Here is a 16,216-nt window from a genome sequence, read left to right on the forward strand (position 1 = left end):
AACTAGGATTTAGTTAAGTACTTTTAAGGCTTGGGGTAAACTATTTTTTCTTTTGGTCCTGATGAATCCCAAGAAGGGTTGAATGCTTATGCTTATGCTTGACTGAGTTTTTAAACTGAATTCTTCCCAGCATTACTGAAATATTTTGGTCTGAAGGCATGAAGGACAGTACGGTGGCACAGGAAGTAGCACTGCCACCTCACAGCACCTGGGTGTTCTGGGAGATATTGGGTTTCATTCCTGCTCAGTCTGTGTGTAGTTTCTATGTGCACCACATGTCTGTTTGGGTTTCCTCCAGGTACTCAGGTTTGCTCCCAAGGTCCAAAGACATGCAGTTCAGGTGAATTATTGGTGTTAAATTGCCCTTTAGTCAGCACCAGCTGCAAGCCCAGGTTAAATGGTGAAGATTGACATCAAAAAGGGTATCCAGTTCTAAAATCTCTGCTCCAGCCACACTTCCAAATGCCATGACATTATGAGGTAAAATGGTCAAACCTGGATTCTCCTGGAAAACTGTGCCAAAAAACTGAATATGAGTAGAATTAGTCTGAATGCATTAGCCTCAATGTATCATTTCCAAACTGTATTCATTTCAGTTGGACTGTGTTAATCTTAACTTGTTCTATTCAAGGAATACCTGTAATAGTGAGAAGATCAGAAAATATGATAGGTCATTTAAACAGCTGCTAATGATCATGATGCATATAAGTAAAGTAGCTTTTCAATTAAATGAATTGACTTATTAATGGGAAAGAGGTTTGTTTCTGCTTTAATGTGTTTTAGGATAGACTAAAATAAATTAAGCACCTCCAGTATTTTTATGAAAATTTAATCACATGATTTATTATTTATATATATATATATATATATATATATATATATATATTATTTATTCATTTAGATGATGCTTTTTCTCAAAATTTTCTTACAATGTTAGTCTACCTAAAATGAATTACCCATTTATACACCTGGATAATGTTACTGGAGCAATTTTTTAGAGTAAATGGCTTGCTCAAGGGTACTATAGCCAGAGGTGTGGATTAAACTTGTGGTCTTTGGGTCTAAAGGGAACAGCGCTAACCACTGTGCTACCACTTGCCCCACTATTGATCTGTGCACATCAGGCTATTTACAATTCAATTTAGGCTGTTTAGATATGCTATGGTACATTCCTACAAACATTTGTCCCTTATAAAATAAACTAATGTAATACAAAAACAAACATAGAAATACAATTACAGTTTGTACAATTTTGATTTGTAACTGATTTTTATTTTTTATTTTACTTTATAAAAAGTCCTAATTTTCTGAAAGTCACATTTCTCTTTCCACTAAACTATCTACAGTCATTCACCCATTTACATCAGAGCAACCTGAAACATACATACATATACTCACACTATGGCCAATTTACAATCACCAGTTAACCTGAAACACATGTTTTTAGGATGAAGTCAGAGCACCTGAAGAAAACTAACTCACACAAGGAGAACATTCAAACACCTCACAGAATGATAGGGACTGAACAATCTGTGAGACACTAGTGCCATCCAGTGCACTATCTTGCAGCCTTAGGACATTTCCTTTATTCATTTTAACATTTTTCTCTGAAGGGACTCACAATGTTTTGCCGTTTAAATTACTTACCTATTTATGCACTTTTTCTGTACCATTTCAAGATAAGTACTATGCTCAACATGCTATTACAGTAGGAGATGGGATTTAAACGCAAGTCCATTAAGTGCAAGGTGACTAACTAGTATGCTACCTGCAGCAGAATAAAAAGTAGTATGTCTGTTTACTGCACTGTCATGCAGGACTTGTAATATTATCCATTATGTTAGTTCTGCATGTGTTAAAATATTGTCTTTATGTATTTATTATTTACGGTTGTTCCTACAGTTGTACCCTACCTGCTCTGGATATATGGGTCACTATTTTACGCTGGGCTCACATAATTTGAATATTTTGTCAGAAATGTCTCACTTTCAGCTTGTAGCATAATGATTAAAACTACTGTCTTTGGACCCAGAGGTTGAAGGCTGAAATCCCCCCTCTAGCTGTAGTATCCTTGAGCAAGGTACTTTTCCTAAACCGCTTCAGTAAAATTACCCAGCTGTATAAATGGGTAAAAAATTGTAAGTAGTTTAACATTGTAAGTTGCTTTGGAGAAATTAATAAATGTAAGTTTTCAGTGCAAAAGCAGCAACTTTAGCCTCTCTATAACAAAGATAAATCATTTGTTAGTGAGGCCACTGATCTTGGTATTGCAAGACGTTGAAATTGACACCTTCTCTCTTCATTCCCTGCCAATGATAAATTTTAATATTTCACTATCTAATTAAGCAACTTATTTCAGCAGATAAAGGTTAAAGAATTATGCTGAATTTAACATTTTCCTTTCTTTTCTACAGGATTCCATTGTGGTATAGAACAGTGCTGTAGGGAGATGAAAACTCAGCGATCAACACCCTCTAAGCCAACTACAGGACCAAATGGTTGTTAATTGTCAAGTTTGATAAAGTACAATTACGTTGTTGGTACTCAACTGAAATAGACCATAGAAGGATTGTTATCCAGACACAGCCCAGCAGGTTGATAATCTAGACACAAAAGCACAATGCCTCGGAGTATGGGCATAGTTCTCCAGGCACTAAGGCAGCACAGCTAAAGATTTGCCTGCTTACGACACCTGTACCATGACGGGAGAGACTCAGAATGCTTACCCTATCAAAGAATCAGACACTGGTTCCAAAGAGCAGGACAAAAGAGTCTTGCTTGACCAATTCAGTGAGAGAACAAGAAAGGAGAACAGAGAACACTACAGGAGTGGGGGTTTGTTAATTAGTGGAACTAAATTTGCAGCCAAAGAGAAGGAATACTCTCAGCGTGAAGCCATAATCCGGCCACAGCAAACAGGCAAAATTGACTTTAAATCCCTGCAAAATCGACCAAAGTTCTCCAGTGATGAAAGGACATGGCCCAGCAACAAAGGATGCCCTCATTCTCCTACTGGAAAAAAAACCAGAGAAAAGGGCAAGAAATCTGGGAAGTCAGAGCGCAGCAATCCTCAACAGCTGTACAGACTTAGCATAACAAATCACCGTTCCAAACCAGCCATTGGCATTGCCTATCCACAGCAGAAGGTTACACCACCGAAGAAGCTTGAGGCCAGTAGGGGACCCATCTCGGGTAGTTATAGATTCCATGTACCCAGCATTCCTGAGCGAGAGGCTGAGTTACAGCAGCAAGAGCTCAGCTATAGTCGATGTATCCAGGAGGCCTCCTCAAGCTTTACTTCCACTAACTATACCTCACAGCCAGCAAGCACAACAGGAAGTGCCTCTGTCCAACACCATCCAGCCACCACACAGCAGCTGGGGCTTCTCCAGAACAGTAGCAGCAGTAGCACACAGCCAGGCGGTCAGTTACTTCAACCTGAATTTCAGGTTAATGGTACCAATTCTTGGCAGCCTACAGAAAAAACATTCAGTGGTGTTAACTATGGAGGTTCCTCTCATAAATTAAGTATTTTTACCGAAGGAAATAAATCAAGTCCCAGTTTTGTGCCTTTGCCATTTCAGTATGAATATTCATCACTGCAGGAGTCAGCTACTGACCCCTACCCCTGTGACCAGAGCAGTCATCCCCAGGACTACATAGACATTTCAGTGGCAGCAACCCAGATGAGTCAAAGCCCTTTCATTCATTCCTCAGGGGACGGGCAAGAGGAATCACAATCTAACAGCCAGACTGATGTTGAGCAGCCAGAGGGAAGAACGGCTTACCCTCAGCCCCTTCAACATGCACAGTTCCTACATTCTCCACATGGACCACAGCCCTCCTTGCATTGCTACAAGGGCAGGAATGAGCACACGTCTGATAATGAGAGTTTAATTTCAAGCTCCAACCAGTTAGAACAGAAAAACAGCTGTCTCAATGACAATCCAACCACTTTCAGGGACAACACAGGTGTGACCCTAGTGTCAGTCAGCAAAAGTGTCTGTCCTCCCAAAGACACAGTTCAGAGAATACTGGCTGAAGGAAACAGTCACCATGCTAGAAACCTTCAAAATCTAGACTCCCAAATGGAGTTAACAAATAAAGCTTACAACAGCTCATTAGTTAACACTATGCATATGGGAACAGTACCCTTTGAAAAAAGCATCCCTTGCATAACCAATAAAAATGTAAGCAAACTGTCACAAACTTGGGAAGGGGATAAGGTTTCCTCTTCATTTGACCACAATTCCTTGTCTTTACACGCCAACCCAAATGATAAGAATCAGTTTAACTGTCAGCCAACTGTTGAACAGAAGCTGCATGGACCCAAAAACAGAAAAATGCCTTGGCAACAGATACATCTAACATCAGTTATGCCGAAACAGAACAGGATAGAACTATCAAGGCAGCTGAGCAACCAGAAGCTGACATTTTTGGCAGCACCCTCAGACTGGCAGGATGTGAACGAACCACATAGGAATGGCTCCCTGAACAGCCCAGACAGCTTTCACAGTAAAACACCTGACGAAAGCTTTACCAATCATCAAGAGAGTATCAAGCAGAACTGTAATAACACATCTGTGTTTCCTTATGATGCTAATGCAGAAGTTACCACCTCTCAGGTTTGTGACACTAGGAGTAAGCCTTTTTACTTTGAACAGAAACAATTGTGCAGAGCAACATCCAGAACTAACAACCATGCTCCTTTGCAGGTTCCACCTGTGGGTTTATCCCCATGTGAATCCCCTTTGCAGAATGCTACTTCAGGCAGTACCTGCTCTTCCCTTTCTCCGACTTCTAACAGCCCTGTCATCAGTTCTGAAGACACCCAACTTCCCACACGTGGTCCACCCCCTCCATTTTACCAACAACACCAAGGGAAGATCTTGACACCATCAGATCATCTTAATTCAGACTTTCAACACTTTCACACTAACTTGTCAAGGACATTTCTTAACACCTCAGAGAGAGTCAAAGAAGATGCATTGAGCAGCTTGCACAATATCAAGTATAGGTCCACTATGGACAGCGTTAAGAGTTGTATGCACAGCATTCCAGTTGAGCACAAACCCCCTCCATCATATTCAGCACATCAGCTTCTTGCTAGCTCTTTAGCCACAGCCAATCTTGACCAGCTGGATGTTCTTCTAACCTGCAAACAATGTGATCAGAATTTCAATAATCTGGCTTCTTTTCTTGATCATAAGCAATACTGTGGAAATCACACATTGACTCATAAAAATGAATTTAAAAATGAGCCAAAGATGGAGGATTCAAGAAAATGTCAGACTGACTCTGCAAAGACCACTGGTACAACTTTCACTTTGTCAAAGTATCCATCTGACCTGCATTTATCCCTGTTGGGGCTGAACAAGAATGGAGAACTAATGTCTGACAGTGAGATCAAAGGAGAACCAAAGGATGACTCCTCCAAGCCCAATGTGTTTAATGTTACTAGCAACCTTCCTATTCCAATTCCTGATTTGGAGATGGATGATGCTAAACTGGACAGCCTTATCACAGAAGCCTTAAATGGTCTGGGATATCAATCAGATAATGCAGAGATTGACAGCAGCTTTATAGATGCTTTTGCAGATGATGAACTTACTACTGCTAAAGTCACAGGAAGCGTGCAGGTGGTGAAAACTAAAGACTGCATGATGTATGACAGCAGAAGCAAACATTTAGATGTCGATGATGACAGATCTCAGTCACAGGGGAAATGTCTACAGGAGCTTGACAGGGACAGCTTGAATACTAAAAATAAAAACAAAACAAGCATTCTGGAAAAGGTTCAGCAGGAATCATTTATAGACTCTGAACTAAAGGAAAAAGCTTATGTGAATCAACTGACTCCTCGGTGTAAACTTAGGGATGCTTCACCAGAGAAATCCTTTGAGCAATTTGGGATTAGGAAAGAAGGGAGACATTCAACAGACAGTAGTGCAGAAGCAAGCAAAGAAGATGCACGATTTTTCCTATCCAGTAGGTTCACGGAAAGATCGACAGTCAAAACTTTCCAGGAAAGCTATTCCTCAGTCAAATCATCTGTTCCTCGAGTCTCTTGTAGTACACGAAACTCTGGGAAAACTGGAGTGAAGGATTCTAAGAGGAAGAAAGCAGGTGGCGGAACTTGGAGCAAAGAACTAATCCACAAAATAGTACAACAGAAGAACAAGCTTCATAAACTCCATGCTAAGGCTACCAAAAACCAACAATTTTCCCTCATAATGGAGAAACTTACTCCATCTGCACAGGACCCAAAGTTTGAGGAGTATGACTATGTGTCAGATTCAGATGAGGACTGTAGACCCCTGAAGATGGTAAGTCGTGGTCGACTAGGGCATAGCCGGCGTTACAAATATACGTATTCAAAGGAATACAAGGGCGGAGAGAGAAGTAGTAAATCAAAATCAATTCCATGGAACTGTGAGTCCAATGAAAGCTTGGAAGTTAAAGTAACAGAGGACATTTCTCCATCCACAACAAAACAAATCTCCAGCTGCAGAGTGAGGAGAAGAAGAAGCAGCAGGTCTTCCACAAGCAGTGAACACAGCACACCAACCAGCATTTCCTGTGAGAGCGTCTATAGCCCCAAAAACACAGATCGCACAGACTCTGACAGTGAAAAAGGGTTGGCAATGAAGAAAATTAGCTCCAGCAATGTAGTACTCATGGATTATTATGTGCATGATGTGTATGAGACATCAACAGTGGAGACATGCAAGGAACCCAATAAAACATCATCACAGTTATTCTCCAGAAACACTAAGAGATATGGCTCTGCTAAGTTTCTCCTTTCTGCTAACTTGAACTCGTGTAGAATAGGTATGGAGAAAAAGTCTGAGTTAAACAACACCATCAATGGCAACAAAAGCTTTAAAAGGTACAACAGCATAGGAGTGTCTTCACAGGGAAAGGAGCAACACTGCAGCACTGATTTAACAGGCATGGCACAAAGTACTGAACAATGCTCAAATCTTCTAAAGGACAGAGTATTTAATGACTCGTTTAAAAGCTTGGTCAGTGATTCCTCCACTTCTGGACCTCACTCTAAATTGTTGGCAGTAGAAGTAATGCCAGACACCAACCAAACCAGCAGAACTCAAAAAAATGACATCTTTGATGCTGAGAAGTCAGAGTATAAAAGTAGTGGTGGAAAATTTTCTAATATTAATACAGATTTACTGCCAAATGCTGAAAATCCAGAAGTCCGACGCAAAGAAGAGCCTGAAAGATTTAACTGCCACCTAGAAAATAAGAGCACAATACTGAGCACACCTCCTATGGAGAGGTTGCACAGGCATCCACCAGAAATGCAGGACCTTGCTTTACATAAGGAAATTGCTAGGTCTGGCCCTACAGAACCAGATCAGAGCCTGGTAAAGTCACCACTCCAATTTGACACATCTTCATTATTCGGAGAAATTACAGCGGCAGGGTTTGACAGTAGCCTCTACACAGATATATCAGTAAACAATGAAGGCTTTAACTCTTTTGGTACCAGGTCAGAGAAGAAAGAGCTCTTTGATCCAGCTTTCTCTTCATATTTGAGAAACAAAGACTGGAGTCTGATGACTGACGTGACATCTATACTAAGAGATGAGGGTCCTCAATTCAAAGACCTTTTTGAAAAGGGAATCACGAAAAAAACTAACTCTGGTTTGCAGATGACTCTGCCAGACAAGATTTTAGACTATGACACCAATCCCACTAGTACAGTCTCTGAGGATGAGCTAGAGATAAAGAAGATTGTGTCAGAGCTAGAAAGCAAACTCCAGACCGAGAAGCAGAATAGTTCTTCAAGTACAAGTGAAGTTTCCAAGCACTTGACAAACAACAAATCATCTTCTTTGCAACTGGACCATGAAGCTGGGAATAACCAAAGTGGAACATCAGTCCACAAAACTGTTGAATGTGCCAAAATGGTAACAGCTGATACAAACTTGGTGGACACATACATTGATACAGATCCTTCTTGGTCCAGTCCATTTAATTTTGGGTTGTTGGAAGGACAGCACTGTGTGCACACTCCAATTCATGATCACAGCGGTGCTAAAGATCCATCTTCAGCAACTACAGGGGGAGATGTACAGTCACCTTTAAAGCAAATAACAGAGGATGCCGAGGTGCTCAATAAATCTTTTGCAGAAAAATCTGATGAACTATTGGACAGTGAAATGTATACTGAGAACCTCATGAAATGTCTTGAGGTAATTTCTGACACTGTTCTCAAAAAACCATGTTTAACTGGTGAGTTAGAGGACTCACATTTCTCTGAATTTCTAAACCCAGAGCAGCCATGCAAAGACAATACAGCTGTCAGAGAACATCACAATGAAATACATTTCACTCAAATTAATGACGCTGGGAATCAAAAGCCTCCAAAGCATGATGCTATGCTTTTTCAATTTGAGAACTCTATGTGTTTACTGGATTCAAAATGTGAACTGTCACCAAACCAGAGAGATACTACTGGAGGAGTCACAGTATTTGAATTAGCATCCAAAGAGTGTAAAAATATAATGTTCCAAGAGAATCTTTCTGACACCAAAAAAAGCCAAATTGACATAAATGAAAAAGAATCAGAACTCAATGAATTTCAATTTATTGAAGAAAAAATCAAAGAAAAAAATGTTATATATGGGGCCTCAGAAAAACTTCAGTCAGAGGAATATGAACAAATCCTTAAAAGCAAAGAGCCTATTTCTCAGAAACAGCTTCGTAGCCCTAACAAACACAACGAAAAGGAACATATCGAAGGTGGCCATAACACAATTTTGCGTATTAGCCACTCTCTGCCTGTCTCCATTGCATCAGAGGACAGGAAGAACAACCCCAAAATCTTAAAATATACAGAAGAAACACCTAAAACTTCAGACAACCAACCTAAAACTCTCATTTCTCCTTCATGTCAGGAAATAACACTGGGATCTGCAGGACATGACATTACTGTTTATGACCTGCTTGAGAATGACCCACATGATAAAATCAAGGAAACAGTGGTGCATGAGGATTTACAAAAGGTTCTCCCCTCCCATTCAGAAGACTCAGTCCTCCCTGGTTGTGAGTTAACTGTGTCTAAAATGAAACATATGGACAGTGAAAGACCTCTGTTGACTGCTGCAGAGCTTGGTAGTACACTAGCAAAAATTCAACTTATTGACTGTGCTTTTGAAAATAACTCAAAGTCTGAAGTTATTTCTGAGTTTGGAGACAACCCCCAGCAAGTTCCCTCTAATGAAATGATGACTTCTGTACATGCTGAATGCAGAGAGAACATATTAAGCATAGAGGAGAATGGCACATCTTGTGAAAATGCCCTGCCTAGCTTCACACCACAAAACTCTTTGCTCCATTCTGTTACTGATCCTGGGGAACTAAATAAGTGCCAGTCTAAGAGGTTGTGGAACAATCTTGAAACACTGTCCCTAGCTAGAAATAACCATGAAATTAACAAAAACGAAAAACAGTTAATTAAGTCCACTGTGACACCAAATTCTGGGGTACCAGAGTTGTTAATTGTGGACCTTGAAATGGCTGAAAAGAAAAACTCTGGGCCTGACTGTGAAGCTTCAATTCCATCTGACCTCTCCCTGCTCAGCACATATGAACAGCATGATTGTTTGATAAACAATGAACAGACACTGAAGGCAGATCTGCCAAATGAGCAGAAAAGGAATCAGGAGACCTTATACAAATCAAAAGAAACTCCACTGGATTTTAAAGAAATGCCTGAATTATCACATCACCTTGAGGAATGCAATGATATATCTACTGGTTTACATGAAAGCACCAAAGTACAGAATGTCCTCAAGACATGCCTTAAAGATATCCCTGATCAGTGGCAACTTGGTGCTGCCATGCCTTTGACTTTCAGCACATCAATAAATTCTGTCAACACAGTACAAATGGACAAAAACTCATCAGCAACCACAACAGAGATTTGTTCACTTGACCCAGCTTTACAAAACAGTAGTACACAAAACAACTCAAAGTGCTCCTGTTCAACACCATGCTGCCCTTGTGGCAAACAGAGATGTACTTCTCCCATTATGAATGTTGTATTGGAATTATCATCCAAAGTGCCTCATGATGCAGACCTTTGTCACTCTGCTTTTGAAACTATTGACTATACAGACTTACACAGTAGCCTGTTTAAAAAAACAGAGGTAGAAAACTTGGACTTAAATATGCACCTATCTGAATCTGATGAATCCTCCCAAAGACAAAGTCCATCTACTGATCAGGAAACTTTCCAAACCTCTTCAGTGTGTCCTGAAGAAGCTTCTGGACTATCAAGACATACCAAATCTTTCAAATTAAAAGGCGGAACATGTAAGGGAATTAAAGCATATGCAAAGAGGTTTTATAGTGACTCAGAAAATCAGAATGTAGCCTCAAAAGTAATAAAGAACGAGAAGGCTTGCAGACAAGGAGCAATACTGTGTGAAATTTGTTCTGCATGTTTTCGGACCCTGCCAGGCCTAAAACGACATAAAGCAATGAAACATGTAACAAAAAAAGATGGGAGCACAGGCCTGGAAAGTTTAAATACAAATTATCAAGAAAGTGTGCCCATTTATAAAAAAACATTGTTTGTAGAAACAGGATCTGGAGATGATCCTGTAGGCTTGGAATATAAGGGCTGTTTACAAATGAAAAACAAGGAAAACCGTAACAAGCTATCATCTGAAGCAAATGCACCATTTTACAGATTCAGTAAAGAGGAGATTCAATTGTCCTGTGAAGGAACTAACACAACTCGGTTGATGATCCTCGAAGACAAAGAAAAGCAAAGAGTCCTTCCTTCCATGGCAAGAATTTCAAAAAGCTGTGAAGTACAGAAAAACAGGAAAGTGGATACTAACAAGAGTTTGTTAAGTAAAGACATAAATCCAGAGCAGTTCTCAGATGACTTGCTCAATATACTAAAAACTGATATTTTACAGGCTATTACACCAAATTTTTTCACCCCACCTCAACAGTCATGTAGTAAACAGCATAAAAATCAAGATGAAAATGAAAAAACACCCAAAGACTTAAAATTTAAGGCCAATGCAGAAACAAACACAACTTCAGTGGATTCTTGTCAATACAAAGGATGTGTTGTAATTAAGGAGAATGAAACAGTGACTAATGAGGAGAGCAGAACAGAACCTCTCAGAATGATAGACGGAGGTGAAACGGAAAATAATGAAATTTGCAGCAGCACTAGAAGTAACTTTCCTGGCATTAAAGAAACTATTGATCCAAAGGTGATTTATGCTGAGAAAAGTGTCAGCACAGAAACATTTGGAGAAGGTCCTGATGAGATTAAATGTGAGAAAAACTCCTGCTTGACAGAGGCCATAGATAGTCACTGCTTTTGTTTTAAAGATTCCTCACCAAGCACAGTGCAACCAACCCTAGGCCTGGAGGCCTTACTTGATGATGAAAACAACTTTTCCCAGTTGTTTCCCAGAGATGAAGCAATAATTAGGAAAAAGTGCACAAGGGTTTATGGGAAACGGAATAAAAAGCAGCAGATCAACCCTATTCTTCCTGTACCTGAAGCCCATCCTGCTTCCAGTGTATCATTAGATAATGAAAAACATTCAGAGACTCAAGGTAGCACTGAAATAATGATTCATGTGGAAGATAGTTGCAAGTATGAAACTATATCAATGGACCATGCCATAATGTTGGACATGTGTCACAAAAGCACTTTAAAAAATGAGTTTGACAAAATGGTCTACAAAGCAGACAGGTTAGAAGGCCACAAAAGTAGTGTTCTTGAAGATAGTGAAGGTTTAGGCATACAGGGTTTCTCAAGTCCAACCAACCTCACTAACTGCAAGGCAGCCATAAACTGGGGTACATCCGATGTCCTGACAGAAACTGTACTGTCATCTGACACTCAAATTGCATTGAAGTCAGAACATCCAGTTTCAAACTGCCCAAAGAAATTCTCAGATCCTGCAAATCCAATTTCCAGTGAAATACAAGATATTTCTAACTTTCATGACATAGACATCCAGAATCTTAACACTAAATTCCAGCTTCCTGAAATGTCATTGTATGAACCAAGCAAAAACCTTCCACTAGATGTACAAATTACAAATGAGGATATGGAGGTCAGTGATGACATGAAGTCCACTAAGAAGCCAACAGAACGCAGAGGGCGAAAACGGATTGAGGGGGGACTCAAGCTCAGGGACAAACAGTACAAGTGCAAAGTGTGTTTCACATGGTTTCTCACTTTAGGGGAGCTCAACTTCCACAAGCTTTCTCACAATCCCTCTCCACCCCCTACCTGTTACATGTGTGTCCAACGCAAATTCAGCTCCCGGGAGCAGCTGAGAGACCACCTTAGGGAGAAGCATGCCAAGAATAAAGCAGGTATCTGGACCTGTGGCATGTGTCTTAAGGAAATTTCAGATGTGTGGATGTACAATGAGCATCTACGTGAGCATGCCACACAGTTTGCCCGCAAAGGCCAGACACAGAGCTCAATTTTAGGCTTGCCAGGCTGCTTTATGCAAGAGACAGCAGTAAAGAATTTCATCACCTCTATCATGCAGCACAGACCTACCAAGTGCAGCAAGGGAGAAAAAGGTAAAATATTGTCCAAGGATGCAGGGAAGGCAATCAAAGAGAATGTGGAACAGAAGTCAAAGACCAAGGATGTACATGAAGCTGAAGACGTGAAAACTGATGGACAATCGGAGGATGATGGAAAACAGACTACACCCTCACAACCAAAGGTTGTAAATAAAGCAGAGGGTACACAAAGGAGCATTGAAATGCATCCCAACTGTAAAGATCCTTCCAGAGACTGCCATCACTGTGGCAAGCAATTCCCCAAACCCTTCAAGCTGCAGCGGCACTTAGTGGTGCACAGTTTGCAAAAGATTTTTCTGTGCCATAGATGTCCAATTTTTTACCAAGATGCAAAGGAGCTGAAAGATCATCTGAAGAGTGTACACAAGGAGATAGAAGAACAAGACCCCAAGCACACCACACTGTATACATGTGAGCTCTGTGCTGATGTCATGCATGTCATTAAGAAGTCCTTCATTTGTAGCACCTGTAACTATACCTTTTCCAAAAAAGAACAATTTGACCGGCACATGGAGAAACACCTGACAGAAGGAAATCAGATCTTCAAATTCAGAGGGGTGTTAAGGCCCAATAAGCTTTCTACTTGCTATTCCAATGATGAAGAATTTGACTTTTTACCCAACAAGAGGAGAAAAATAGCTGTAGAAAATCATCTGGATGCCAGTTTTGAAAGTATTTCTGCTTTGCAGTTTAGTGAAAGTGCAGAGGGAGAGGTACAAAAGTCTGTAGTCACTCCTACATCAGATTTATTTACCAGTAACTCTTTTTCTGAACACAAGGACACCAGCATAAAAACTGAAGACCGTGTAGATGACTTCCCTGAGATCCTCCCTTCATTTCAGAAGTCACCGCTTTTTGTGACTTCAGACTCTAGAAGCCTTTTTCCTTCAGTGGAAAAATCGCAGATGAGTGGATTTTCTTGCCCTTCTGAAGAGGCTTCCACTATGGAAACCTGCAGCATTGAAGAACAGTGTGCCACATCCCCCTCAGAAAACAAAATTAATGCAAAGGATGTGACTTGCAGCCAAACTGAAAAAGAAGCCATCATGTTATCTGCAAAAGATCAACATGAGAATCAGCCATCTCTGAAAGACTGTAGCACCACCCAGGAATATTCAGAAAGCAGCACCAGTGCAAAACAGCCATTATCCAAAGACCTTTCCTTAATCAACAAGGTAGATTTATTTCAGACTTCAGGCTGCACCAATGTTACCTGTACACCTGAGGGTGCTACTTCTGCCACAGAGTCACCCGTGATTCAGACCAAAGGCCCTGACCATGTAGCAAATGTTACAAATTCACCTGAGACTGTTAAAGTGTTCAATTCAACCACTGCAGAGAGGACATCTCCAGCTGGATGCCCTAAAGATTTATTTGTAGATACGTGTACAAACCTAATTTCAGAGGCCTCAAATTTAGTTAAAGTTGACTCACATAACTGCAGAGAAATTAAGCAGAAATCAGCAGATTATGTCACAGACCAAACTGGGGTGGGCAATATAAAACATCATTCCAGTGACATACAAAAAACTGAAAGTCAGCAGAAAGTACCAAAGCCCCAGAGTAACACTGAACAAGGCGACAGTCTGGCCAAGGACAAAGTTCTACTGAAGCTTAGTGAAAGAGCTAAACAAGAGTCTGACAGTAGCCTAAAACCTGTCGCAGAGTCCATGGCACAGATCAAGCAGAAAAAGAGGAAAGAAATAAAGGAACATCAGAACTGTAAGATGTCCACCACTGCAACAAGAGAGAACTTTGATGTGGACATGAGAAACACAAAAAAACTGAGAGTTCAGAGTTCCAATAAGAATGAAAGCACTGGCAACCACAAGAAAGGTGATGCTGGCAATGACTGTCCTGTGCTTTCATCTGTGAGGGATGACTTGGCTACTAACAAAATAATTCCCAGGCAAAAAACTGAGGGGCTAAACTCACAGACAAAGAAAAACCTTTTCAACAGCCGTCTCCTAAAAAAGGCTGAAAATGTACAACAGTTAAATAGGGATCTAAATAGGGATCATAAAGGGAAAAAAGGAGTGATAGGAAGACATTTGCAACTTCCATCGTCCAAAACATCAGTTTCCTCTGTAAACAGTTCCTTGAGTAAGTGCAGATCCCTTACTGGGATGAGACCATTGGAGTCACACACTTTTCGGACAGCAGAGTCACAGAATCACCTCTTGAACCAACTATTTGGCCAAAAACTCACCAGCTTTAAGATTCCTTTAAGGAAAGACACTTCAGAATCATTGAACTGAGCAGAGCTATAGAGGATGCTGTGAAACAAAAAATGTGTTAAAAGACATCATGGTGCTGAACCAGAGCAATTTCTTTGTGTAAACTTGCATGGCTTCCTCTGTGAAATGTTTTACTTATAATTTGTCACTTTCTGCCTGTTAAATGTCTTCTTAATCTTTTTTTTTTATCATTAAGATAAAAAAGATGACTGAAAGTTTGATCAGCTGACAAAACCAGTTACTTGTGGACAGAGCATATCTGTGAAATTTCTAATTTTCTGATGTTGACCATGTCAATAGCTCTGTGGGTCTGTATTGTGTATATAAAAAGAAATGGAAATGATACTTGAAAATGATTTTTCCATAGAAAAATGCATGAGTTCCACATTTATAAAAAGATAATGGAAGTTATGAAGTTATTACTTGTCAACACAGGACCAAAAGATGTCCACAAAACATCTGGGCAATGTCAGTGCACCTCTTCAAGAGCTCCAGTTAGCAGTTTATGTATTCTCTTTTCTTACTGTACTTACATTCATTGCATTAGCTTTTATATAAAAAATACCTGGTGCTATATTGTTATTCTTTATTAAAATGTGAATACAGATAAGTCTTTAACCCAAGGTATTAAATGTGCAAAAGTTACATTCATCCAGCTTTTTAACTGGTGGTTTCAACATGAGAAGAAAAAATATTCTTTACTGAAAATGTTTGTGGGTTCTGAAAAAAGGAAATTGTTAAAGTCTTCAATACTGAAACTCAGGTGCAAAAATTACCATTCATGTTACTCAAAATTGCCCATGTTAGGAGCCTTTCTTATGCACTGACGCTACCATGAGCAACAAAAACAACAAAGTGTCTGTCCTTCAGTTCTGTTTTCTAGACTAAAAAGGTGCTTTATGAATATGTTCATATGTATCTTATATTGTATAATATTGTAAGTAGTTAACTTCAAGTGCAATCCATAATGTCAAAGTTTTATTTTGATAATGTAAAACAGGAAAAAAGGGAATGGAAACTTGACTTGCAATTCATTGGTTAAGAATTAAGTCCTCCAAAGTGCCTCTATAAAGTTATTGAAAATATTAAAACTGCATCTCATGAATGACTGTTTTGGGACTTGTTTTTTTCTTAACAGTAGGTGATATATTTCCTCAGAGAAACTGCAGAGAACAGTTTGTTATATCAAAGAGGGAAATAGTTCAACAAATATTTTGCTAAAACAGTGCTTCTAAATGTTCCTCCCCTACATACATGAATGCAGCCAGTTCAGTTATTTTTCTAATGGGAACTGGACAAAAAAAAAAAAAAAAAAAAAAAAAAACAGTTGGTACTGTAAAAAAAAAAAAATTGCCTCCAAAAATTCAATATAA

At 39.7% G+C, this 16,216-nt stretch overlaps 1 protein-coding gene across 6 annotated transcripts in view; it reads left to right on the top strand.

Annotated features, from left to right (window-relative positions):
• The window catches only part of znf469 (zinc finger protein 469), a 162,604-nt gene extending 146,437 nt beyond the window's left edge, over positions 1-16,167 (top strand). For 5 of the 6 annotated variants that reach the window (XM_018765036.2, XM_018765034.2, XM_018765035.2 and 2 more), the window contains one exon: positions 2,415-16,167. In XM_018765036.2, the coding sequence (XP_018620552.1) occupies positions 2,700-14,864 (12,165 nt within the window). In that variant the 5' untranslated portion in view covers positions 2,415-2,699 and the 3' untranslated portion in view covers positions 14,865-16,167. The remainder of the gene's footprint in view (positions 1-2,414) is intronic. The other variant, XM_018765039.2, reaches the window with a different exon arrangement.
• Positions 16,168-16,216: the final 49 nt, after the last annotated feature.

This window comes from Scleropages formosus, chromosome 7, assembly GCF_900964775.1.
Source record: "Scleropages formosus chromosome 7, fSclFor1.1, whole genome shotgun sequence".
NCBI classification, from domain to species: Eukaryota; Metazoa; Chordata; class Actinopteri; order Osteoglossiformes; family Osteoglossidae; genus Scleropages; species Scleropages formosus.